This window comes from Electrona antarctica, assembly GCF_951216825.1.
Source record: "Electrona antarctica genome assembly, chromosome: 2".
NCBI classification, from domain to species: Eukaryota; Metazoa; Chordata; class Actinopteri; order Myctophiformes; family Myctophidae; genus Electrona; species Electrona antarctica.
In genome coordinates this window covers 9,586,263-9,613,591 of record NC_136807.1, presented here as the reverse complement: position 1 = coordinate 9,613,591, position 27,329 = coordinate 9,586,263, and the positions used below count along the sequence as shown (strand labels likewise).

General features: G+C 44.4%; 1 protein-coding gene across 2 annotated transcripts; it reads left to right on the top strand.

Moving 5' to 3' along the window:
- Positions 1-324: 324 nt before the first annotated feature.
- On the top strand, positions 325-26,842 carry plekhm2 (pleckstrin homology domain containing, family M (with RUN domain) member 2). Of its 2 annotated transcripts, XM_079526349.1 has the most exons (20): positions 325-862; positions 2,401-2,507; positions 3,018-3,127; positions 4,240-4,339; positions 4,431-4,518; positions 4,609-4,783; positions 6,078-6,137; positions 7,760-8,060; positions 9,403-10,263; positions 10,364-10,433; positions 10,914-11,004; positions 11,987-12,051; positions 13,328-13,416; positions 13,660-13,792; positions 13,907-14,100; positions 18,393-18,458; positions 18,781-18,940; positions 21,367-21,546; positions 22,445-22,561; positions 23,677-26,842. In XM_079526349.1, the coding sequence occupies exons 1-20, from the start codon at positions 803-805 to the stop codon at positions 23,812-23,814; spliced, it is 3,165 nt and encodes a 1,054-aa protein (XP_079382475.1). In that variant the 5' UTR covers positions 325-802; the 3' UTR covers positions 23,815-26,842. The 2 variants fall into 2 exon arrangements, with proteins under 2 accessions (XP_079382475.1, XP_079382476.1); XM_079526350.1 differs by lacking the exon at positions 6,078-6,137.
- The last annotated feature ends 487 nt before the right edge of the window (positions 26,843-27,329 follow it).

The following is a 27,329-nucleotide window of genomic DNA, read 5'->3' as shown; positions in this document are numbered from 1 at the left end:
ATTTTTAAAGAAAAAAAATCTGTCTCACACTTATGCCAGTGTGCCAGACTGCCAGTGACCAGTGCTGACCACCCTCCCCTGTGCCAATTGGCACCCGTGCCTAAGGTTGCCTGAGATAGATGAAATGAAAATGGTTGAAGTAGATTGTGAAGTAGTGTTGGTAAACTAGCATTAATAAATCAAACTACTACTCACTCTACTAGTGCTGGGTCTATTTTCTGGGATGCCCTTGGCTTGGACCGAATGTCCATCTATTTAGCAGTGACGTAATGCCGAAAGCTTGTCTATGCGCGACACCGCCGTCGTACGGCGAAGTATACACGCTGCTTGGCTGGTTCCTTCAGAACCCAGAACTACTGGGCAGGCACTGGGCAGGCTAGCACAGCAGACATGACCTGGATTGTGGGCAAAGTCGCATTAAGGACGGTAGACGGTAGTACCATTATTAAACCAGTGACATAAATGTACAAGTTAGAGGAATTACGTAGTGTCCTCCTAGTAGCTATAAGAAAGTAAAACTAAAAAGTGCTAGCCAACCTTAAGCGTTAGCTCAGCGGGCTAAAGGAAAGTAAGGCGCCTTGCTAGTATATAACAGCACAAATGGCTAGCTGAGTGTTTCTTATTGCTGCTGTGCTGTCTGTGTAATTCGATGTGTATCTTCAGTCTAGTGTCCATGTTGTTACACGGTTATCTGGGTTTGAATGGCATAAGCTAACGTTAGCTTAGCACAACAACAACAAACAACAACACAGACCGTGGAAAATCAGCTGACAGCAGCTGCCTGCTGCCAAGGAGACCAGGGATGGATCAACTGAAAGTCAAAGACCGAATCCTGGAAAACATATCTTTGTCCGTCAAGAAGGTAATTAAGATCTGCGTGTCACCTAGACGGAATTAACGTTCATCTAATTATGTCATACGCATGATAGAAAGTTGTCATGGATGGATTGTCTTTTTGTTTGCCAAAAGAAAGAGGGCAACTTCCAAGTCAAATGAAATGGGAGTGCGCAACCCATGGCGCAACCCAACGCGAGTTCTGTCTGTCTGTGCCATTTCATAGTCCCGGATGTGCTTTATTATATTATTCCCTATAGTGAGGATACAACAAAACAAACCCAGTTTAGTAAATAACAATGTAATTACACAAGTGTTCTGTTCGGCAGCTTCGGTTGTCTCTATTTTGAGTTCTGTTGTTGGAACAATGGGGAACAGGCGGGTGGCACCGCGTTGACCCACTGACTGCGGCATCATTATGTTGTGTAAACATGCGTTTTAAATGGTGCATTAGAGCTATGAGGAGGGCTAACAGTTAGGTAACAGAGCAAGTTGGGGGGTATTTATTGTTTAAGTTGTGTGGTGCAGCTATGCACGTATAACTAAGGCCACTGCATAACCAGACTGACAGCATACTATAGCTAATAGCTCTCTGTGTCACTTGGCACAGGCCATTATCACAACAAACTATGTAGGATACAAATCCTATACAATCCTGCATAATCCAAGCCGTGTCCATGAGGCTAGATGTCTTAAATATTTCCACTTCCTAAATTCCTACACCAGTCACATGATTATCAGGTGATTGAATTGGGAAGTGCCCTCTTTCTCAACACATATCTGAAGGTTTGACTTTTAACATCTTCCCTATGATGAAAAATAGAGTTTATGTGCAACATGAACATGAACTAGGATCCTCCCCACACACCTTTAACAAAGCCTATACTGTTTGCCTCAGACAAACATCCTTCAGTCATGTGAAGTTCTTATTACATAGGGTAGAACAAGTCACCTGACCTCCCTCTGTGTGTGGGAAGTTATTGCCGTACTTTCACTTTGTAGCAGGATAAGGATTGTTTGGATAACCCTGAATGTATCCTGTAGCTCCAGCCAGAGACAATATACCCTCCCACTGCTAGAGCAAATATGTCACTGTTAACCAAAACGCTTTAGTTTTGTTTAAAAAAAAAAAAGGATTTAGCCTTAATCTTAAATAAAAATGACAACTTATTTTTATCATCCTCATAAAACATGTCATTTATCAGTATTTTTGGCATATTATTATTATTATTATTATTATTTAATATATATACTCTAAAATGTTAAATGGTGCATTTATATAGCGCCTTTATCCAAGGCGATTTACATTTACAAGATTGTGCATTACATTAGATTCGGCATTCACACACACATTCATACACCGATGGTGGCGGAAACCATGCAAGGCACCAGCCAGCACATCAGGAGCAATTAGGGGTTCAGTGTCTTGCTCAAGGACACTTTGACACTAACTCGGGGGGAGCCCGGCTTCGAACTGGCAACCTTGCGGTTATCATCAAGCCACTCTACCCCTGAGCCACCGCCACCCAAGTTATAGATGAAATAATCTCCATTGTCTTTATGTAGTTACAGAGCTACTTTGCAGCCTGCGAAGATGAGACTCCAGCCATTCGGAATCATGACCGCGTCCTGCAGCGGCTGTGTGAACATCTTGACCACGCTCTCCTTTATGGGTAAGAAACACCACCAACTCTGCTTGCCTGGAAACGGAGAAGCTTGTATATAACCAACATTTTGCTGCTTGTAACCTATGAGTGAAGTGACAAATAAATCCCTCTTGATTCTTGATATAAGCTCAGCTTTTGTGTATGGCTGCACTGTGTTCTGTCAACAACACTGAATTATGCTCATAGCAAGTTCAGCTTTGCCACAGCTAAAACATGTCATGAACTGTTACAGAAGTGTGAACTTGAAATAACATGGCTATAGCCAATTTCCCTGTGTGTTTTTATTCTGAAGAAGCATCCCTGATAAAAATGGTTATATAATTACTACAAACTGCACTAGACTCATAACTGGGAGAAAGAATGAGGGCAGGTTTGGAACAACAGCTAAAATTGCCATTTAGTATGAATGTGACATGAAGTTTCTAGTGAAATACGGAAGTGCCTGTGGTCCATCTCTTATGTCTTTGGGCCACATACTGTATGCTTGTCTTTTCCAACTGTGTTTCTGCATTGCAGACTGCAGGATATCTCCTCTGGGTACTGGGTCCTTGTACTGCATTTCACCAGGAGAGAGGCCATCCGACAGATTGACGAGCTCCAGCACATAGCAACCAAGCTCGGTCGAAGTGAGAGTCCGTGCCATTAAATCCCCTTCACGTAGCAAGAACGTCATTGTTAATATAATACTACCTCCGCAACGTGTAGCGCTCAAACCAGCACTCTGCTCGCAGTTCAACCGATTTGAACCCGACCCCGTTTGCGCTGACTTTTCAAAGTGCAACCAGTGACTTTACTGTGTGATGTAGCGATGAGAACTCTGATTGTAATGAATGAGAAACGTATTTTATGTCTCTTTGATTTCACGTAACTCTACTACACACATAAACATCATACCACAACCATCCAGAAAAAAGTCATGCATGGTGCAATGTCAGTATTCAGATGACGGGGCTACCAGGATTAATTCTGATAGTGTCAGTACTAAGATCTAGCTACCAGGTTTAATGAATATGACCATCCATATATATCGTATATATCCATAAATTGTGTACCGTTTTGGTCCTGGGAAAGTTGTCTATTCTCCTAGTCTCTATTTATAATCATGCTCATCGTGTGGTAGAACTCCTCGGTGTCGGTGGTACCCTGATGCTTGTCATGTGTAGTGGAGGAGTTTACTCCCACACATGCATTTTTAATGTTTATGGTTTTTGGGTTCAAGGACTGTGCAACTTCAGTGGTGAACCAAGGTTAATTAAATAAGGTTAGGAAGCAACATGGAGTCCACCGTACGGCCTTCGCTTCCTAACCTTATTTAATTAGCCTTGTGGTGAACCATCTCACCAAGGAAATCATGGGTGCGTAGCGTTAGTCAGATGTCCCAATAATGCGACATTAATTTAACCCCAACCTGGAAGCCACGGGTGAGTCTTAACCGACCACGTATGCCGGACTATTGTTACGTAAGGATTTACATATGACCCTGGGCAATCATACAGCATAGCCTCTCCTGCTTTAACTGGCATAGCAGCCTACGATTTCATGTTGAACTCATCTTGTGTAACAGCTTGAATGCTACTGTACTGTAGTGGCTTTGTTTCGGGATTATGGAAGTTATGCTCTTAGTCCTATTTATAAAGCAGCATGCTTGCTTAGCATGGTTCTTACCAACTTCAACATTCAACAATGGTGAACCTTAATCAATCAATTAAATATGATTTTCTTTTCTCTACTTGCATAGGTCGTGCATGGTTATACCTGGCATTGAGCGAGAGTTCCTTAGAAAGCTATCTTCGCCTCTTCCAAGAAAACAAAGGATTGCTACAGAAGTACTATTTCAAGTGAGTGATATTTGCAAACTTCCATCTCCCATTTCTTAAGGGCAAACATGTTCAATGCATATGAAGCTGAATGTTTCCGTTTCCCCTCCAGAAATGCACTGGTCTGCAGTCACGACCACCTCACTCTCTTCCTTACTCTGGTGTCTGGCCTGGAGTTCATTCGATTTAACCTGGATCTGGTTAGTGCACTGTTCCATTGCAATAATCCACCAGGTTAGAAATGTTCGAAGGTGGCTTCTAACTGCCTGTTGATTTCCCCGCCGGCTCAGGATGTGCCGTATTTGGACGTGGCCCCCTACATGCCAGAGTACTATAAGCCCCACAACCTTCTGGACTTTGAGGAGAGACTACCGAGCTCCGACAGCCTTTCTCTACACTCCTTCACCTCCCTCACCTCCACCAACCTGGAGTGGGACGACAGCGCGATAGCCCCCTCCAGCGAAGGTAAGGAATTCTCTTTGGTTATCTCAGCAGTGTTTCGCCCCAAACTATCGTGAGAGTAGTGGAGGACAGGTAAGCATTTCATGTTTTCTGTTTCAGTCACGGGTTTGCGGTGTGCCACGGTTTAATGGGACTCTTCTCTTATAGAGCGCTAATGTTTGTAGTTCTGAAACCCAGGAACAAGATAACATTTTGCACTTCCACGGTTCCCTTGTCTCAAAGTCTATTGTTTTTTTGGAATAGACTGGGTTTTTGTTTAGATGCCTGAAATAAGTTTTGTGGTCAAAACAAGTATTAACAGATTTTCATATTTTTACTTTTGTTCTATGACATAAAATACATCAGTACTTGTTAGCTTGTGAATTTCTAAGCTTTTAAAAAAGTCAGTTGCTAAGAGGTGGCTAAATGAGGACACCACAACGTCATCATGTGACCATGCTTTAGTTAGTTTATAGCCTAATGATAGCTTTTTCTTTTTACTTGTAACGATTGCATTGACGCTTCAAAAATCATAATCTTGCTGAACATGTAAGCATCATGGATTTTTATGCCACAGAGCCTATTTTCAGAAATAACCAAAAATCCAATGCAAGAATCTTTTTTTTGTTCAGGGAACCAGGAAGATCTAACTTTTATTCCTTCCACCTACAAAAATATATTTTGAGGACATTATGCGATGACAAATCGGTAATGGTAATATCATCGATCTGCTGAATGAATGTGGGAGAAACACTGCTGCTCATATTTCTTCCACTTAATTGCCCGGGCAGATTCTACTCGAGTCACTAAAACACAAGCACTCTCCACTGTGTGATGCCATTGCATGGTAACGTCAACGTAACTTAGCTAGGGGTTGGGTCGATTCTGGCAGACCCTCATGACTCACTGATAGAAGGGTATTTTATTAGAGGGAGTGCCATACATGCATGCAGCGTTTGGACGTCAGAATGGCATAGCAGTGTAAATGGAAGCGGTAGGCCACCCATTGGGGGGCGAGGCTAGTGCTCTGTGTGACTGCTCTTCTCACCACTATCCACAAATCATTAAGTCACCGTCCCATTTTAGTTCCCCCCTGTCTGTTGTGTTTTCATGTGTATCATTCATACAGTATGTTACATTTTATTTTCATGATTTTGTGCCATTGTCTCTCAATCCCTCTTCTAGCTCTCTCTCTCTCTCTCTCTCTCTCTCTCTCTCTCTCTTCTCTTCTCTTCTCTTCTCTTCTTCTCTATCTCTCTCCCTCTTATAACTCATCTTTCCTTCTCTAATATTGAGTCTTATTCCTCCTTTTTTGTAGATTATGATTTCGGTGACATCTTCCCTGTGTTGCAGTCAATGCCAAGTGCAGACTGGGAAGGTGGGCCATTGGTTATCCCTTCCCTGCCCTCTCGCTCACCCCCCACCCCCATGCTTCCTTTCTTCCACCATGGTGTCAGGCATGTGTGTCTCAAAGGTTGTGCTGAACTCAACGCATGCTACAGTACTAGCTTGAAATGTGACTCTCGGGTCTGGTAACAAGGACGGGATATGCTGTACATCAAAGCTGCTCATGTTGCATAGAAGATATAAACTGATCTTTAATATGCAATGCATGTGAATATGTTTTCCTCAGCTTATTGCTAATGATGCAATTTATTATTTTGAAATTCAAATCTGGGTATTTATCAGAGAAGCATGTAAGAAAGGCATATCAATCTAAAGTTACCGGCAGGCAAAGCATTCTCGATTCTCAATTTTTTGCTTCCGTCTTCCAGGTCAGACATCACTCACTTAAAAACACAAGTTAATTTTGTTCAACTTTATTCGGATGTGGTCAAACTTTATTATTATTTTTTATCTCTGAATTGTAAAAGTAACCTGAGATTAACCCCATTTTGATTTTGTACACTAGATGGCACTGTAGCACCCAGTCTGATATAGAGTAGATGCAGTGTGAATCCAGGGCACAATTCTTGATCACTATTTAACCTAATTTAGAACAAAATAACTCTACCTTATTAAGTCAAGTTAAATTGCAGATGCTATTTATTTTTCCTTTTTTAATGACCCAATAAGTGTCATATAATGATTAATAGCTTGGGGAAGGAGCACGAATGTACCATTAAACGTTAAAGGGTGTCAGCCATGCTATGCCACTTTTATGCCTCTCTTTCTTGTGGGTGAGGATCCTTTTCCTTCTGCCTGGTGTGTACTAGTGGTAAGCTGTGTGACACAGGTCAAGGTTCAGGCTAACCCCTCTTGCTTAAGTCTTTCTGTGATCTAGTGATACTAATAATGGTCCTAATAGCTGAATTTGGGATGCTTCTATTATGCTGTTGCATTTGTTTGCTTGCACTAAAGCCCGTGGAGGAGCGGTTTGACCAAGGCCTCTATTATGCCACTTCAAAGAAAGCAACTTCCTGTGTGCCCATGTCTCTAATGCAGTGGTTCTCAAAGCACGGTCCTTGGGTTGGCTCCAGGGCGGCTCCAGCTAAATGTATTAATACAGCATCACAATAATTGTAACCACTTTATCCATATTTTATACATCGGTTATTAAAAAACAAAAAGCAGATATACAAGCTCACTGCAAGCGTTTACATCTGCTATTTTTTGAACATTTAAAAGAATATCTTGAAAGTATTTTTGTCCAGCTTTGAGAGTCTGACAAAAAACACAAACTGTGAAGACAAAAGTGAGGATGCAAATTGTGATTTGGCCAGAATGAGATGATCTATGATGATAAGTGCGCCCCTCGCTTCACACAGGTGTGATTTTTCCCTTCTGGGAGTCCCTGGCACAAAACATTTTCATTTTCAGGTCAATAAACACATTTGGGGGCCCTGCCTTGACACGAAAACGTTTGAGAACCACTGCTCTAACGCATCTCGCTGTATATGCCATTAATATGCCACCAAGCCAGCCCTAACAACTATGAAAGCATTTAGCGGGCCGAGTGAGCGCTGCTTAATCCCAGTTTCTCGTATGCTGCCGTTTTAGAGGGCGACCTCACCGACCCGGCCAGCTGTCCACGCTCCAGTGGGTCGGACCCGCAGACGGTCGTCTGCGACACGGCGGCGGCGGCCCATCGGCCCGGCGCAGCCTCTGTTGTGATGGTGAAGATGGCGGTGGCGCCGCACAGCCCCACGTTCAGGCACAACCCCTTCAACGAGGAGTCGGACACCAACACCAACACGTCGGCCGACGTCACGCCCGTCCACGTGGCCAGTCGCCATGACGACGCCGCGGTCACCACCGGAGACGACGCGGAGAGCAACGGCAACGAGCTGGAGGTCATCAGGTTTGTACATGGGGAGGCATCCTTTGGTTAGCCATAGTATTGGTTAGACAGGTTGGTGAGGGGAGCGTTGAGGGGTTGGGAGAGGGTTAAGGTTAGGTTTAGGTGTGCTGCCCCGTGGGAGGTTAGGGTGAGGACCCCCATCTGAAAATATATTGTTCCAGGGACTCCCCAGAAGCAAAGATTTGAGTTAAAAACGTTCGCTCTGAAAGAATATATATTCAAAGATTTGCGCCACATTTTCACGATCTTTAAAAAATAGCAGATCTACAAGCTCATAGCGCGGCACCGAGTTCCACGCTACGAGGGTTAAGTTCCATTGGCCAACTACATTTGCAAATACCCCGAAGTTGTCCTCTGCATTTAAAACCTCCTAACTGCTAGGAGCAGTGGACAGCTACTGAACGGCAGCACCCAGGGAGCGGTTAGGGGTTCAGTAACTCGCTCAAAGGACATTTCAATATGACACTGGGAACCTCGAGAGTCGTTTACTGGATGTTCTTAGCTTAAATGTCTCTGTCAAGTTTATAAAATCACACACGTCGTGTGAAGTGAATTTCACACACGACGTCCACATCGTCCACATATGGCATAAATTCTCCCTTCATTGTCGATGGCATTTAATGTTTGTGTTAGGACAAAAATCTACACTATAGCTAGCGCCCCTCAATAATCTTGACAGGAAAAGTCACTAATTGAAAATGGGTCTGACATTCAAAATTGTGAATGCAGCTCTGCCCTCCATGCCACCAGTGCCCATTTACTTGACTGATTACCTAAAAAAGGTGAGCAACTCACACAGCCACAACACTAGAGGGAGCATGAATAATGATCTGGTGCCACCCACTTTTCGAACAAATATGGGTAAATTCCCCTTCCACAACACTACCACTCAGGTGTGGAATGCCCTGCCCCCTTCCCTCAAAACACGCAAATCACTGGTTTCCTTTAAAAAGAGCTGAAAATTCACCTGTCACTGTCATCAGGTCAGATGGAGACAAGGTGATTGCCCCACCTCTTTAACGCTCCCCTCCAATTTATTTCTATTCCAACCTGTACATAGATAGATAGATAGATATCACAATTGTTGTTGGTATGGGACACTTAATGGAAACAAGACCGCAAGGTCTTTCTTCGGTGCTGTCCTTTTGGGCCAAATGTGCTTGACTGTACTCTGTACTGTTTGCATTTTATTGTCTAATAAAATTATCAATCACAAAAAATACTACGTTATTCAGCAATTCTTCTGTTGAAATTTGACATTCCTATTTAAACTGATCTAATGTGATATATTGAATATTTGCATAAAGCGGGGAACATCATCAGATGATAACTGTTCTTCCAGGCTGGCCAGACGAAGAAAACCAGCCAAGAAGCGACGTGGGAAGGGCTCCACTGACTCCATCGGCAGCGTCAGCAACTCGGCCTCTTCCGAGCAGATGGGAGCGGAAAACGGCCTCCAGATCCCAGAGGACGGCTCGGGGCCAGGGGAGGAGGACGAGCACTTGAGTTGTTCCCTCACAGACAGCAGGGCAGTCACGGTGAGGAGGAGAAGCAGGAGGGGAGCGACGGAGGACTGCGACGAAGAAGAGGCCGACGCCCTCCTGCGGCTTCCGCAGATGACGGACACCTCCATGGACGGCGTGGGCCGGCCGCTGCGCGACGTCATGGATCGCCTCAATGGGGCTCTGGACAGCGGAGAGGCATGGGACCGTCTGGGTGAGGAGGAGGAGGAGGAGAGAAACGGAGAACTCGTGTCCGCCCCCTTGGACGGCAACCTGCGCTTCCAGCCGTCCGTCCAGCAGCCCTTTCGAGAGCATCCGGGGGCCGAGCCACCCGACCCAGCAGCAGCAGAACCGAGCCCCGGTCTCCTGCAGACCTCTCCCGCTTCGGCAGACTTCTATTGCTTTACCCCTCACAGTCCAGACCCTGCTTCCGAGAGTGGTGGCCACCATGATGCTGCAGAGCATTGCCAACCACAGGCTCTTTCTGGTGTACACGAAGATGAGGGAGAGGCAGAAGAGCCAGAGGAACACGAACCCACCGTGAAGGAGGCAGATGAAGCCGAGGAGACGGTGGAGCGGAGCGAGAGGGAGGAGCTTGAAACGTGGGCTGAGAACGGAGAGGTGGCTTGCGAAACAGAGGAGCAGCCTCCCGAGGAGACGTCGCTCAGTCCAACAGAGCGCACTCATCCCGCAGAGTTCAAGTAAGTCATGAATAGAAAATCACAAAACTGCACCAGACCAGACTGTCTTCAGGATTTCAGTCAGAGACGGATATGCCATGATAATCTGTGGATGTTTCAGAGTGGACAACAATCACAAGCTGCTTCTGATGATTCATGTGTTCCGAGAGAACGAGGAGCAGCTCTTCAAGGTACACACGGTGATCACCTCACTCATAATGAGCCCCCCCACCCCATAATGATTGTATTCATGAGCAAACTGCGCATGCATGCAATTGTCAAAAAGTAAAAACCCAACGTTTTAATGGCAATAATTGTGAGCTTGTAGATCAGCTATTTTCGCTATTCATTGTATGAATGAAGAACAATAGGGCTTAAGTGGTTAAAGTCAAAGTGATAAAGTATTTATCATTTGTCATTGAGGTTTCATGCTCTCGTGAAGTCTAATGTACATTCCAAAAATGTGTATGAAACCAAAATGTGGCAAAGAGAAAAGTGCTATTATCGTGAATATAATAACTGACATGCTATACACACATTTAGTTAATCGTTGTTTATTATTAATTATTTCGTAATTCATAAAAAAACTTCGGCTGTAAACGATTGCTTAATGAATGAATATTGAACTAGCTGAAAGTTTAACAGTTCATTTGGTGTTATTGTGTCTCTAGATGGTTCGGATGAGTACAGGCCACATGGAGGGAGACCTGCAACCCCTTTTCCTGCTGCTGACTGACTGTTACATTTACCTGCTCAGGAAGGGTAAGATTTGAGGTCATACACTAGAAACCTGAGTGTTCATTGTCTTCACCAGGCTGACTGCCTGGGAGGTGACTATGTGTTCGTGTGTGTGACTTTGCAGAGATAATATATATATTTGTTTTTTTTGTAATGTTTTTTTTGTGGCTTTCGCCTTTTATTTTATATTTCTTATGGAGGGACAGACAGTAGGCTGACAGGAAATGGGGAGAGAGATGGGGGGGGGGGTGACATGCAGTAAAGGCCGTCGGGATTGGGAGTCGAACCCGCGGCACACTGCCAGACTGGATTACCAGCAAAGGTGCCTGGACTGCTGAGCCTGCAGAGATAATCTAACTTTGTATGCACATTCCCAATAGCTCAGGGAAGAAACACTACCCCAAATGCTGCTATACATTTATTTCCCTATGATTACTTGGATCTTGGCATAAATCAGTTTATGCCAAGCAAGCACATTTCCGCCAAACTAGATTATCTCTAACATGTCTTTCAGTCTCCACACTACGGGTACATATCTATCAAATAAAGGCTCAGAAAAGCCCCCAAACCCACAAGCGCAAAGGAACATCTAATTAAAACAAAGCATTCAGCCGCTCTGTTCTCCCAGAGCGCAGCAGACTTGGTGGCTAGGCTAGCTAGTTTCTTGGGACATTTTGTGGTCGTAGTAGTGGCTACATCTGTCATTAAAAGAAATATGATTTGTTTTTGCGATTATCTTAGTTTTAAGGGTAACTGTTGTATAATTGCAATATTACACTTGAGGGTGTTCTTTATCGTCATTAATGCACTTCTGCGATGATATCGCTTAAGTGTAACCTGACTAGACGCCACCAAATAGAATTGAATTAAGCTAAATCAAGATGATAACCTCCTTACTGTAAATCCTGGCTGGCAGAGCTACACAACTAGATTAAGCTCATATACTGTTGAGAATGATGTGCATTGTGATAACTTAAAGTTGTCTTCTCTCTACTGTTCATTCCAGGCGCTGCAGAGAAGCCCTACACCGTAGAGGAGGCTGTGTCTTATAATGAACTGGACTATGTCTCCGTAAGTCCCTATATGGTATTTCATACTTAGCCATCTCTTTTTGAGTGGTGCAAACCACTCCAACAACTGGCTTTGTACCCGTGTACAAAGCCACGGGTACAAAAGTGCTATCTAAGGGGGTAGGATAAGTGCCCATAGCACTTATCCTACCCCCTTAGATAGCACTTTTTAGACTTAGATAGCATTTGAAACAGACTTATAGCATGTCATGTAGACAGCACAATAATTGCATTGTATATAGTCATAGCACATCATAGTAGCCTACATATGTATAGCATAGTATAGTATATATGTATAGTTAATATGTATAGTGTCATTATATAGATATGTTCTAGTTACGTTCTTAGCTTACGCATGTTTCTTGATAAATGCATTTTATATATGTGATGTATTCCCATACTTTTGTTCCTGCCTAATGTAAGTCGCTCTGGATTAAGAGCGTCTGCTAAATGCCTAAATTGTAAATTGTAAATTGTACCCGTGTTCGTACCAAATGAGCATGGTTACTATGGTCATTTGGTTACGTCAGACCACAGCTGATCAGGCTATATAATACCTTGCACCACTCAGTTCACACAGGTGTGATTGTTTTATAGTAGTAGTAGCCTTGCCGAGCCATGAGGCCCATAGGGCAGGAGCCTATCTCCTGTTTCTGTAGGCGTGAGGCAGCTTGATGTACAAGTACACCCCCTGGACATGACGCTAGTATGTCGCAGGGACTTACCCCCAATCCAACCCTTGATGCCGAGTGTCAAGCAGGGATGCACTGGGACCCATTTCTTTGGTATGATCCAGCCGGGGATTGAACCCCGACCTCCCAGTCTCAGGACGGACACTCTAACCACAAGGCCACTGAGCTGGTGATCTCTTTTTTATAAGGCCGCATTAATGTTAGAATGTGAAGACAAGTTTATTTGTATAGTATGTAAAGGCAATTCAAAGTACTTTACAAAAGGCATCAAAGGGCATGTAAAGAGAAATAGAATAGAAGCAAAAATAAATACTAATAGAGGCATAAAAAAATAAAAATCAACTGCAATTGATTCTCACAAATGTAGCACATACAATGCAGGCGATATCTGCACATATTTGTAATGTCAATAATAAAATCAGCCAACATGAATGGATGGCCGCTGGCTGTATAGACAGAACCGTCCGCCTATCATGCACTCGGCATGATAGAGTGCCATAAGACTACATGCCCTCCTCTTCCACTATTGTTGACACTTGCTTGTACAATGGTGGCAAGTGGTAATGCTGTTTCCCTCTCTCCCAGGTGGGCCTTGACCAGCAGACGATAACGCTGGTGTGCACAAACAGGCGACGACAGTTCTTGTTGGACACATCGGATGCTTCACTCACTGTGTGAGTGTACCACCAATCACCAGTCTGACACTATCACCTGCCCCACTTTGCAAAGCAGGCTGCTCTTGCCAGTTCACAACCAGTGGATGTGTGTTTCATTGTATTAAGTCAGCCTGAATTATACGTTGTACGATGGGGTTGCTTGACGAAAATATCCTATCATAATTATTAAGTATTACTCTGGTTCTATTATCTCTTTGTATTTTGTATTCTGTATTTTTATTCTCCTTCCCCTTCATTCAGTTGGCTCCTGGACGCCCTGAAGTCAGCCATGGTGAAGGGCTGTCGCGAGCCTCCCTACCCCTCTGTCCTGACCGATGCCACCATGGAGAAACTGGCCCTCACCAAGTTCATCTCCCAGGAATGTCACTGTGAGGTAGAGACTAAGAGACCTGAATCATTTCTGTCTATTCTCATGTTTGGGTTACTCACATTAAGACCCCAGCTTTTGACTAATTGATCCATCAAGCAAATCTTGGTAATCTTCTAGGTTTCCGAGGTGTCTATCTGCCTGTACTCACTGATCCACTGGGAGGACCCCATGGACATGGCCCTGTCCCCACAAGCCTCAGTGGGGACAGGCTCACTGGAGTCTTGTAATGCCAAGGAAGGTGCTCTGCTCTACAAGGCTTTTACCACCTACCTGGGCAAAGAGCAGTGGAAGAGCTGCTACCTCATCCTCAGGTACTGGTTGTCTCCGCCCTGTCCGTCCGTCAGTCTGTGTGCAGCTTATCTCTGGCACTGTTGGACCGGTCAGTGAGAAACTGTGCACACACAGTTTTACGTCTACACTCCTGTGATCAAGACGGATCTGTCTGATTTTTGAGTGGTGCAACCACTCCAAGGAACAGCTTTGTCCCTATGTCCCAACCTGTGTGACTATGTCCCTGTGTCCCGATGTTTACCAATGTGTACCAATAGGGGGTGCTGTTGCACCACTCGCTTCAGACTGGTCTGATTTTTCACATGACAATTTACAATTTACAATTTAGGCATTTAGCAGACGCTCTTAATCCAGAGCGACTTACAATAAGCAAGAACAAAAAGCATGGGAATACATCACATATGTAAAAAAGCATTTATCGCGAAACATGCGTAAGCTAAGAACGTGACTAGAACATATCTATATAATGACACTATACATATAAACTATAACTAGAACATATCTATATAATGACACTATACATATAAACTACACATATATGCTATACTATGCTGTACATATATACTATGAAGTGCTATGACTACTATACACTATATACTATGAAGTGCTATGACTACATACAATGCACTTATTGTGCTGTCTACATGACATGCTATAAGTCTGTTTCAAATGCTATATAAGTCTAAGAAGTGCTGTCTAAGGGGGGTAGGGTAAGTGCTATGGGCCATGATGGAGTCTGAAAAGGTGGGTTTTCAGACTACGGCGGAAGATCGGGAGTGATGCTGCAGTTCTGATTGCAACGGGAAGTGCATTCCACAGTTTTGGGGCCAGAAGGGAGAAGAGTTTGGGACGTGTGGAGCGTTGTCCCGGCGTTTTTAGTGAGGGTACTTCCAGCTTCCCTGCGTTGGCTGATCTGAGTGCGCGGGAGGGTTTGTAGGGTTCAATCATGCTGGCAAGATATGGGGGAGCCATACCTTTGGTTGCTTTAAATGCCAACATCAGAGTTTTGTATTCTGTGCGGGCAGCGACCGGGAGCCAGTGCAGGGAGCGGAGCAGGGGGGAGACATGTGAGAATTTTGGCTGGTTGAAGACCAAGCGAGCTGCGGCATTTTGGATCAGTTGGAGAGGCTTCAGTGCACATGCCGGTAGGCCAGTAAGGAGAGAGTTACAATAGTCAAGTTTTGACAGGACTGTTGTCTGGATTAGGAGCTGGGATGATTCCTGGGTGAGGAACGGTCTAATTCGTCGTATGTTATAGAGTGTGAACCTACAGGATCGAGTGACAGCTGTGATGTGAGTTTTGAACGAGAGCTGACTGTCCAGGACAACACCAAGGTTCCTGGCTGTTGGGACAGACGTTACCAGGGCGTTGTCTACGGAAATTGTTAGCTCCCGCATCGGGCAGGACTTAGCTGGGAAGAAGAGAAGCTCAGTCTTGTCTGGGTTCAGCTTGAGGTGGTTGGAGGACATCCACTGTGAGATGTCAGCCAGGCAAGCAGTGATGCGCTCTTCCACCTGGGTGGCAGAGGGGGGGAAGGATAGAAACAGTTGTGTGTCATCGGCATAACAGTGATAGGATATATTGTGAGCAGAGATGATGGTGCCAAGGGATTTAGTGTACAGTGAGAAAAGGAGGGGACCAAGTACAGATCCCTGTGGGACCCCAGTTTGGAGGGTTCGGGGGGATGATAACAGACCTTTCCAGGAGACCTGGTAGGTCCGGTCGGTGAGGTAAGAGGAGAACCACTTTAGTGCCGTCCCGCCGATGCCTAGATCCGCTAGGGTGTCTAGGAGCAGCTGGTGGTTCACTGTGTCAAATGCTGCTGATAGGTCTAGGAGAATCAGGACTGCGGAGTGGGAAGCAGCCTGGGCAGCATGTAGTGCTTCTGTGACTGCCAGCAGGGCAGTTTCTGTGGAGTGGGCCTTTTTGAATCCGGACTGGTTGGGATCCAGCAGGTTGTTATGTGAGAGATGGAGAGAGAGCTGGTTGGAGACAACACGTTCAATGCTTTTTGATAGAAATGAAAGGAGTGATACCGGTCTGTAGTTCTTGACATCTGAGGGGTCAAGGGTTGGTTTCTTGAGGAGTGGTGTTACTCTGGCTGACTTGAGGGCAGATGGGACGCAGCCTGAGGTTACTGAGGTGTTGATGATGGAGGTGATGAAGGGGAGCAGATCAGGTGCGATGGTCTGGAAGATTGGAGACGGGACAGGGTCGAGAGGACAGGTGGTAGGTCTAGTGGAAGTCACTAGTTGTAGGACCTCGTCTGGGGAAAGAGGAGAGAAGGAGGACATGCATGGTGTGTTGGGGTTAGTGTTGGTTGAGTCAGATGCCACTTTATGGGGGAGAGGGGGGAAGGAGCTGCTGATATCGTCAACCTTCTTCTCGAAGTAGTTGACAAAAACATCAGCAGTGAGGGATGAAGGTTGGGTGGGGGGAGGGGGCTTAAGGAGGGAGGAGAAAGTGGAGAAGAGCTTCCTTGGGTTAGAAGTACAGGATTGGATTTTGGTGTGGTAGAAAGAGGTTTTAGCAGTGGTTAGTGAGAGGGAGAAGGCAGAGAGGAGTGAGTGAAAGTGGGATAGGTCATCAGGTAGCTTTGTCTTGCGCCACTTCCTTTCGGCTGCTCTTAGAGGTGTTCGTTCAGATCTGAGAGTTTCAGATAACCAGGGAGCCGGTGGACATGAGCGAGCTGGCCTGGATGAGAGCGGGCAGTGTTGGTCGAATGCAGATGAGATAGAGGAGAGGAAGGATGAGGTTGCAGAGTCAGGTGAGAGAGAGAGGAAGGACTCCAGGGAGGGTAGAGAGGAGAGAATAGAGGATGAGAGGGAGGAGGGGTTTAGGGATTTGAGATTGCGTCGGGTGGTGACGTTAGGAGGGTTAGTGGGTTTAGGCGGGAGGGTGGAGAGAGAGAGGGAGAAGGCTATGAAGTGGTGGTCAGACCTAATTAACGGAGTAACAGAGAGTGTAGAGGGAGAGCAGGCTCTGGAGAACACAAGGTCCAAAACATTACCAGCCTTGTGAGTGGGAGGGGAGGGAGATAGTGAGAGGTCAAATGAGGCCAGAAGGGATGTAACGGGAAGATACTTCTCTGCTGTAGGTAGGTTGAAATCGCCCAGTAGGATCAGGGGGGTGCCATCTTCTGGAAATGAACTAATCAGGGAATCTAGTTCTTCCAGGAAGTTCCCAAGAGTTCCTGGGGGGCGATAGAGGACAATGAGGGTGAGGGGGACTGGTTGTGATATTGAGATAGCATGGAATTCAAATGTGGACAGAGAAAGGTGAGAGAGATTTAAGACACGGAAATTCCATTTGGGGGACATTAGTAGTCCTGTGCCACCCCCTGCACCTGTTGGGCGAGGGGTGTGGGTAAACTTGTGGGAAACAGAGAGGGCGGCCGGGGTTGAAGTGTTGTCTGGGGTAATCCAGGTTTCAGTCAGAGCAAGGAAATGCAGAGACTTGAGGGAGGCGTGGCCTGAGATGAATTCAGGCATTTTCTTTTTGGTAGCTGCATGGCAGTTCCAGAGGCCTCCCTCCACCACCATGTGGTGACTGGGTGAACGAGCTGGATAGATGAGATTTGAGGGATTTCTGAGACGGGGGAAGTAGTGACTAGGACGGCATGAGGGGGAAAGTATGGGGATGGTGGGAAAACACATTGTACAGAGACATGACATGACATGACATCCTCATTGGCTAAGATGGGTTCTAATGGTCCAATTGCCATGAAATGTGCACGTACATTCCCACTAGGCCATGGAATAAATGCCACTCTACATTTTTCAAATGGGCCTCATGGTAGCGCTTTTATAGGCTGATTCACATTTGGCAAAGCAAATGCTGCATGCAAGCACCGCTGGACCAATGGGCAGGAAACTTTGCACGCACACTCCCAGTTGGCCAAGAAAGAATCTCCACAAATCCATCTATTATAGCGCCACCATGACATGGCATTTTTTACATTACTCTGACAGATTTTGTGCAAGTCTATACACATGGTCTCTGTAGGCATGTCATCAAGACGTATTTGTCATAATGTTTCATTCCGATTGGCTTCCAAAGTTAGCAGGGGTGCCCTTTTTTGCAGAGCATGTCACAATGTGTTATTTTCTACACATACACACACAATGACTGAATTCCAAACATTGCTAGCCCACAATAACCTACGTGGCCTGGCAGAGACCTGTGCTCTGAGGAGAACATTTTTAGTTTATTATGTCCTTACTTTGTTGGTGACAGTAGGATAATATCAAATATTTGTGATGCGTGATAATGTTTGGTGACATGGCTGTTGTCAAATTGAACGTTTTGCAGCAAAGGGATTCTGTTCCAGTACGCAGAAAGAATGGACGTGGTGCCAATTATGTCCATAACCATGGGGTAAGATTCACATTGTAAACAGATCATGGTAAATAAGAACCTGTTTGTTTGACCCATTTTGGGCAGGAACCCCTTTTGGTGTTAGCATTATGTTGTGCTTTAGCTATTGAAAAATAGCAGATCTACAAGCTCATAGTGCGCCACCGAGTGGCGCGCTACGAGCTTGTAGGTCTGCTATTTTTGAAAAATCGAAGAACCACTGACATAGAAACATGGATGTAGACAAGGATGTAGAAGACATTTTTAGAATCTGATCTCAGGTCAAAATGGGTTAAAAGAAACTGCCTCTGTATGAAACTGATTTTTACTTCACCCCCATCAGAGGAGAGAACTGCGGGGGCTGTCGACGGTCCAACAGCACAGAGCGCCCACACGCTTTCCAGGTCATCCTGACAGAACGGCCCCCGTTGGAGCTCAGCGCCAACAATGAACAGGACATGGCCGACTGGATGCTGCTGCTCTGCCAGTCCGTCTCCAAAGGGGTGAGAATATTCCTCCAAGTGTGACTGTCACTATAAGGAAACTATAAGGTTTGACTTGATCAGGGCATGCTGTTGGTCGGCCCATTTAATCACCATTTTGGTCTAAAAACAAAAGTCTTGAAATCTAAGGCCCCATGGCCTTTCCTCTAGTCTAATCTGATGCAATCCTTTGGCCAATTTCCAGTTGGGTGTGAGGAAGGAGCAGCACAGGACTGACTGAGACGGGCTGGCTCATTTGCATGTGCTGCTGCTGACCTGAGAATGACCTGGCCTAGGCCACTTTTGAGCTGAGAGAAAAGTGGGTCTTTGGAAGGGGACAAAGTTCATCAAATTGTTTTCATGGTGCACTGGGAACTGATTATTATAATTTTTTAAATCCAGCAAACACTTGTGTAGCGGTTAGAGCATATGTCTTTCATGCCGAAGGTTGTGGGTTCAAACCCTGCCTAGGGGCTATGTCAGCAAGGGCATGCAGTTGCAATGGGTTCAGATTTGAGGAGAAGCCTGTCCGGACATAAAAACAAACAACTTGTTACATTTGTTTTTTCTGTATATTTATATATATTTGTAACTTTCTTCAGCACACACTACCTCATTTACTATGACTATGCTATCATTTACTTGAGACTGTAGACAGTAATTCTGTTATTGAACAACACACATTTATCTAGAGCCTGGACAACCTGGACTCCAGTCCACATTCACCCCACAGGGAAAAAAAACTAACATGAAAACAATTGAGAATGCCATCATTTTTTTTTAAACTCTCACGAGCGTGCTTGTTCCATGCACATGGCGGCAAGAGCTGTATTGTAGTCAGCTTTTTCCACGCTACACACCGGCACATGAACGCGATAACTGCTGATCCAAGTGAGGATACCCACGTCACTCGATCCCCGTCTGAAACGGCCTTAAGTGTGGAATTGCATCCGCCGTGAATTGGCTTTAGTCACAGCCTTGCACAGAAATCAACAGGCATATTTCTAATGTCCAGAGGAAAGTCACAATCAGTTTAACAGGTGCACACATCAACTACTCAGGGAAACAAATATGGCGACTGCAGGACAAACAAAAGCTGTTGATGTTAGTCTGGTTTTTGGATGGATGGATGTCTTTAAATGAAAGGTGGTATTTTGTGCAGTGCACACTGCCTGAGAGGTCAGTATCTTCATACATGTCTCTTCTATTTTTGTCTCCACCAGGCCGAAGGCATGGGGAGAGAGTATGTTTTGCACTCCGTCCGTGTGTGTGTCCGTCCGTGTGTCCTTCCGTCCGTCCGTTACCAGCTAATCTCCGGCACCGTTAACCCGGTCGATGCCAAACTTTGCACACACACTCCCTAGATGCCAACGATGAACCTCTGCCCCGCATTTTCCAGAACGGCCTGTTATAGCGCCACCATGAGGCAGCTTTTCACATTTGTTACCTAAAACTGCACCGATCTGCGTGAAACGTTGCATGCACACTCCCTAGAGGCCAAGGACAAACCTTTGACCTGCATTTTCCGCATCTGCCTTTTATAGCGCCACCAGGAGGCCGACTTTTGTAAAACACATTTTTGGATATTACTCCTCCAGATTCTGTCCAAAAATCTCACAAATCGTTACACAGTATCTCTATGGTCATGTGCTCAAGTCGGATCTGTCCGATATTTCATATTCCACCTTAATTGGCTATAATTGGCTTTCACAGTTTGCAAGATTGCCCCGTTTTGAACAAAAGCCTCAAATCATGAACACAGCATGCAATTTACGTGAAATCTTTCACACATTTTCTTACTAGGCTGAGGAATATATCCCACCCTTTTCACATTGGCCTGTTATAGCGCCACCAACAGGTTGATTTTTGCAAAACAGGTTGATTGGAACAAAATGCCTCAAATCATCCAATTGCCATACAAGGCAAACATGTTTATATTAATACTAAACATTTTGCCAAACATCTCACACAGTCCTATCCTCCTGGTGGAGACCTGTGCCCAGAAGGGCACTTTTTCTAGTTGACTATATTTTGCTCCCCACGTGGTCAGAAAAACAATGGTCCGACTCCTAACACTCCACAGTTTAGCCACACCAGAGCGAGTTAGCTGCTTGCTCAGTCTATCCATGTCAGTTTCCATTTAGAGTGATGTGGGATTGGAGGGCTGGCCATGTGAGACTTACTTCTATCTGTTAGATCAGTGATTCCTAAACCTTTTAGCCTGTGACCCAAAAGAGACATTTTCTCCCTGGGACCCAAACGAATGAAAATAGCAGATCTACAAGCTCACAATGCGTTGCATCGTGCCACGTTGTAGATCGGCTACTTTCATTATTCTTTCGCTTAATTTGTTTTCTTATTTATGGAATTTATTATTTATATTTTATTCGATTTTTCGATTTCATCTTGTCACACCTTGTAACTGTGTTGTGTCTTTTTCATTCCAGGTGATCCCCCAGGGTGTGGCCCCAACGCCATGTATCCCCTGTTGCATGGTGGTGACGGACACCAAGCTGCTGACTTGTCATCAGGACTGCCAGACCAGCTTCTTCCGCTCGCTGGGTTGCGCCGACCTCTCCGATATCACCGCCGTGAGCCTGGAGGACAACAAGGAGTATTGTGTCATTGTGAGTGTGCAGGGCCACGTTCGCGAGTACCTTGGATTTGTGTTTTTGGGAGCGACAATTCTTCACCTTTTCCTCTGTCCCTGTGTCTGTCCAGGAGTTTTATCACCTTTTCCTCTGTCCCTGCCTCTGTCCAGGAGTTTTATCACCTTTTCCTCTGTCCCTGTCTCTGTCCAGGAGTTTTATCACCTTTTCCTCTGTCCCTGCCTCTGTCCAGGAGTTTTATCACCTTTTCCTCTGTCCAGGAGTTTTATCACCTTTTCCTCTGTCCCTGCCTCTGTCCAGTAGTTTTATCACCTTTTCCTCTGTCCCTGTCTCTGTCCAGGAGTTTTATCACCTTTTCCTCTGTCCCTGTCTCTGTCCAGGAGTTTTATCACCTTTTCCTCTGTCCCTGTCTCTGTCCAGGAGTTTTATCACCTTTTCCTCTGTCCCTGCCTCTGTCCAGTAGTTTTATCACCTTTTCCTCTGTCCAGGAGTTTTATCACCTTTTCCTCTGTCCCTGTCTCTGTCCAGGAGTTTTATCACCTTTTCCTCTGTCCCTGCCTCTGTCCAGGAGTTTTATCACCTTTTCCTCTGTCCCTGTCTCTGTCCAGGAGTTGTATCACCTTTTCCTCTGTCCCTGCCTCTGTCCAGGAGTTTTATCACCTTTTCCTCTGTCCCTGCCTCTGTCCAGGAGTTTTATCACCTTTTCCTCTGTCCCTGTCTCTGTCCAGGAGTTTTATCACCTTTTCCTCTGTCCCTGTCTCTGTCCAGGAGTTTTATCACCTTTTCCTCTGTCCCTGCCTCTGTCCAGGAGTTTTATCACATTTTCCTCTGTCCCTGTCTCTGTCCAGGAGTTTTATCACCTTTTCCTCTGTCCAGGAGTTTTATCACCTTTTCCTCTGTCCCTGTCTCTGTCCAGGAGTTTTCCGTGGACAGGGCTCAGTTCCTGCCTCCCTGGGTGTTGTACTTCAGTGGCTGCGAGGAGAGAGATCGAATGCTGGAAGTGTTAGAGGCCACCTGGAGAGACATCTTCCAGGTAGGAACACGCAGGAGGGATTTGTGGACACACAGCATTCATACAGTATTGCTAAACGACGTCTGAAAGAAACGTGCAAGAACAAAGAACAGTTATGGAGGATAAAGCCGACCAAGCATGCTCTGTTTTCGACCACCTTGTAGATGCGGCCTGGCGGAGAGGAGATAGTGCTCTCTGCTTGGCTGCTGCCCTTTCTAAAATGTGGTACATTTATTTTGTATGAATACAGTGCATATTCATGGTATATTGATATTGCTACTGCTGCATGTGTGCTCAAAATGCAGACACAGTATGGGAGTGTGTATGCACACGTGACGTGTGACTCATTCGATTCAAACAGAATCGGATGACTCATATTGTCTCTGAAATTGAATTAAGTGTATGCTGTATCTTTAACGTAAAATTATGATAAATATCATAAGCACATACTGCTGGTTTTCTTTAACCCATGTCTTCTACATCCTGACAGTTTTCTGAAAAAGCTATGTTTCTATGTCTATAGGTTTGACTTTTATTTTTACCATAGCAAACCCGAGTGCTCCAACTATTTCATGGGACAATGGTATATGGCATTTTACATATTGTGTTAGTAAAGGTTGTATTGTTTAGGAATCAGTGCTAGTGTCTCACAAATCGCACATTTAAGACTTGGTCATGCAAACATTTTCAGCCGTGAGATTTTGTTTTGCTTTAATGTAGGCTACATGTTCAGGCTCTTTCTGTCGGTGCCGGCTCTCGGGTGCATTCAGCAACGTTTTTTTCACACCTTTCCCGACTTCATTCGACTGCCAGTCGGTAGTAATCTGCAGTAGTCTGTTTGGTGGAGAATTACCTTTAGGGAGAGAGAGAGAGACAACATATTTCAGACACAAAATCTGATGGTCAACGTTAGCTATTGAAGATTAGAGACAAACATAGGAATAATAGGAATAGCTTCTCCATTCTACTGTATGAGTCTACACAAATGACATGAGCATGCAAAGGTAAATTCCATTTATTTCCTATTATTTTTGACATTTGGTATAATTGCCTGGCTGGAACTTGCCGCCTGGGAAGAACAAGAATATTTCTTAACAAAACACTCACTGTCCATAATTTTCTCTCTGACCACCCAGGTGAGACTCCCACGCAAAGAAGTGCGCGATCCATCCATGCAGAAGCGTTGCAGCGAGGCCCTGGCCCTGATGAGGAGTGCCTGGCAGAGGGCCGACAGCCTGGCCCGAGGCCGGGCCCAGAGAGAGCCGTGGTGCTGATGGATCGGACGGGACCAGACGCAGTAAAATTAACAACGTAGCTTGATGGACAATGACGTTGGCACGCATGAGAATGATTCAAAAGGTATGCAGAGATGGAGATGGGCTTTTTGCGTTTATCAGGACCGGACCTGCAGGCCTGGGAGCAGTACACAACACACAGCTGATGCTGTTCTCTCATTCCGTTAATGAGCGGAGATAGCTCTCCTCAGCAGTAGGAGCTAACATTACCATGTGACGTAGGTTTACAAGAGGAGGGTTTTTGTAGGCCTTTTCCACCCTGTCAAGGAAAACTCCTGATGGGAAATACTGATGGATGAGCAGATTACTGGAGGATCAATGATGGGATTGTGGTGGCAGGTAAAATACTTTCCTACACACATTTGGTGTGTCCTCATTCTTGGGGCTGAATTGAAAAGGTTTTATTTTCAGTGAAGATAATTTTCAATTCATGCCATTGGTTTTGTCTCAGTGAATACACAATTAAGTGACTCCCTCTTAAAAGGCAATCCATTATGAAAAAGATAAATTCTTGTTATTGATGATGTTCTGAATCTGACATAGATTTCCATGTTAAAGGATCCGCCTTTTGTATTTATGCTATGAGAAGAGGAAGACATAGTAGATGGTGGTGAGGTCTTTCATTAATCATTTTACCTCTGGCTTCTATTAACATTTATTAAACTATGTAAAGCCATAGAGGAGGAAGTAAATTGAGATGATCAAATGTTCACGCACTCCTCAACTTGCATATGTTTGACGCTTAACTTTCCTCTAAGAAGTAACACAGGGGACTGAGGATCAAACTCTCACCCTTTGTTCTAAGAGGCTTAAAGTTACAAGACATTCTTTCAAACCTGACCTGCAGTACATAATGTGTACAGCAAGCTGTGCAGTATTTATGTATAATAATCAGTTATTCGTGTGTACATGTATGAGGATCAATTACTCCGTTTGGCTTGTAAAGATTAGTCTATCAGCACATACCTCACAAAAAGTATTGTTACTGTTCATTTACAGTAGTGTTTTGCTTGAGAGGACAAGGGTCTCTCAACATGCCCTGGTTATGAAGTCCACAGTAAAATAGGGATTTTTCTGTTGTATCTTGAGAATTCTACTACTTGCACTGTTAATGCACCTGCTAATCTGTCACCCATCTTGGGTCTGTGTTTAACTATGTCAAGACTGCCCAGTGTCCATTGGGTGAATAAGAATCCTAGCAAAACAATCTGAAGACTGCGTTGTACGATGTGTCAGGCACCGAAAATAGCTGATCTACAAGCTCACAACTTGTAGATTGGCTATTTTTCGATATTAAATCGTCACAGACCATTCTGATCTGCTGTGCACACATCAGTGGAGTAGGCTTCCAGCTCAGCTGAATGCCTACTTTTGGTTTTCTGTTGATCATTTTAATGGTACCTAATGACTGACTCCGTTTTGTCCAAATTCCATAAATTGTGCTGCATTTGGATTCTTGGAGTAAATGTGAACAATTGAGTCTTGTTCATTTCCTCTGCAATATTTCATTTTCTTTGAGCTTTCAATGGCAGTGTCATTGCATCTCTCGAGAAATGGTGGTTTATGTGAAGAATTAATTTATACCTGTGTGTCCCTGAGAACTACCACTTGTATATGCATCTGGTTTAGATTTTACAATAGAAAGTCTTGGGAGCTGGGTACTCCACTAAATGTCTCTCACTGTTACAGTCTTGACTGGGAAGTATAGGAACATATTGGGGTTTATAAAATGGTCTTTGATTTAGACCAAGAGTAATATGTTCCTATATGACTATTAGATAGTCCAATAGCTTCACGTGAAAATATAAGAATCATAATGCATCATGGGATATTTGGTCAAGGTTTGTGCTTCATTATAATTTTACGATACAGCTTCCCTCCCAATGTAAATTATTGATGCATTATAATCAGATTCATTGTCGAGGAAGTATGAGTAATATTACCTTAAAGTTTAAACTGCTGCTGTGTGTATTACAATAGCCTTTAAGGTGAGCTTGACAAGATTTCCTGACAACTCAGTTACTTTGTGGCCTTTTTGTCAACCTGAATTAAATATGACAAAGTGGACTTTGTCCCAGTGTGGCCTTACGCATTACAGTTTGGCTGCTTTTAATTTGAATTCTGTCGCCGACAAGTCAGGAATGAGGCATATGTATATGGTTGTGAGTGAGACCTCTGTGTTTTGTCTGTCAAGTCTCATCATACTGAGCTTAGTATTTTAGAAGTTTCAGGCATTGCTTAAAGGCAGTGCTATCCGTTCTCACTTCTATTCTGCTCTTTAGTGAAGGTAATGATCTCAGGTTACAATAGTACATATTTCAAGACCCAACATACACACCCTCCTATTTTTGTTGTTGCCGTTTATTATTTTTAAATCCCTTTTCCAGTTTGGTAATTCCAAATGATTTTAGGTGCGATGTTGGATGAAGAATGTAAAGTTAGGTTGAGGGCACACTGGAGAGTCGGTCAGAGAATTGTAGCCTGCTGTTGGAAAATGGATGTACTGTAGTTTTAAAATAAGTTATTAGGATTTCTTAAATTAGAGTGATTTAAAACTAAACTAAAGGATCCAAATTGCAATCCCTTGTGGCTTATTAAAGGACTTGAGTGGGGGTGGGGGGGGGGGGGGGGGACAGCAATATCTGAAAGTACTTGAAATGTTTAATGGGATTATTAGAAAAAATCTAAAACGTGGGGCCTATTAAGTGTATATGTTGGAATTGTCCAGAACGGAAGTATGACATTGTGAGCTGTGATGTCTATGTTGGGCATTGCTGGCCAATGATGGATGACATCTCTTGAGAGGCGCCTTTTGTTTTTATATACAATGTTATGCTTGGCTGTTCCTTTGTTTTTTTTTATTTGTAAATAGTGTAGGCTTAATCAATTGTAACATCTGCTCACACACTAAGTCAAGCATGTCCATAACGTTTTTCTATTGTACATAATGGAGGAATGTGCAAATAAAACATTTTTTTGAACGGGATGATATGAATAAATTCAATATAAACCTTGGCTTCTGTGGCAATGTATCTTAACCCATTAGGACTAAGGCCGGATTGAAAAAAAACCTTTCTGGGAAAGGAAATGTTACAAGAACCCCAAAAAGGGTTCCCATCCTGATGGAGTAAAACACCAAAGGGGGTTCCCGTCCTGAAAGGTTATTTAAAAATATGCTGCATCCACACTAGCATTGAGAAAAGCTACAAAATGATCAAGAAAGCGTGGTCAGCCACTGTCACTGAGTGTAATGTACGGACTTCACAGACACATTCTTCTGCTAGCAATAAAAACAATACAGGACTGGGTTTTCCTTAGCTCTGGCCCACTGCCCTAATGCCCTTTGCTGAATCTAAGCTAAAAAGAGGTGACCCAAAATAAATTGCAATCGTAATCGTTCAAGGTTTTTTGAGTGGTGTAAACCACTCCTACAACTGGCTTTTGTGTGCATAAAAAAATGACCATGGTTGCTATGTTCAAAATAATTTCTGACG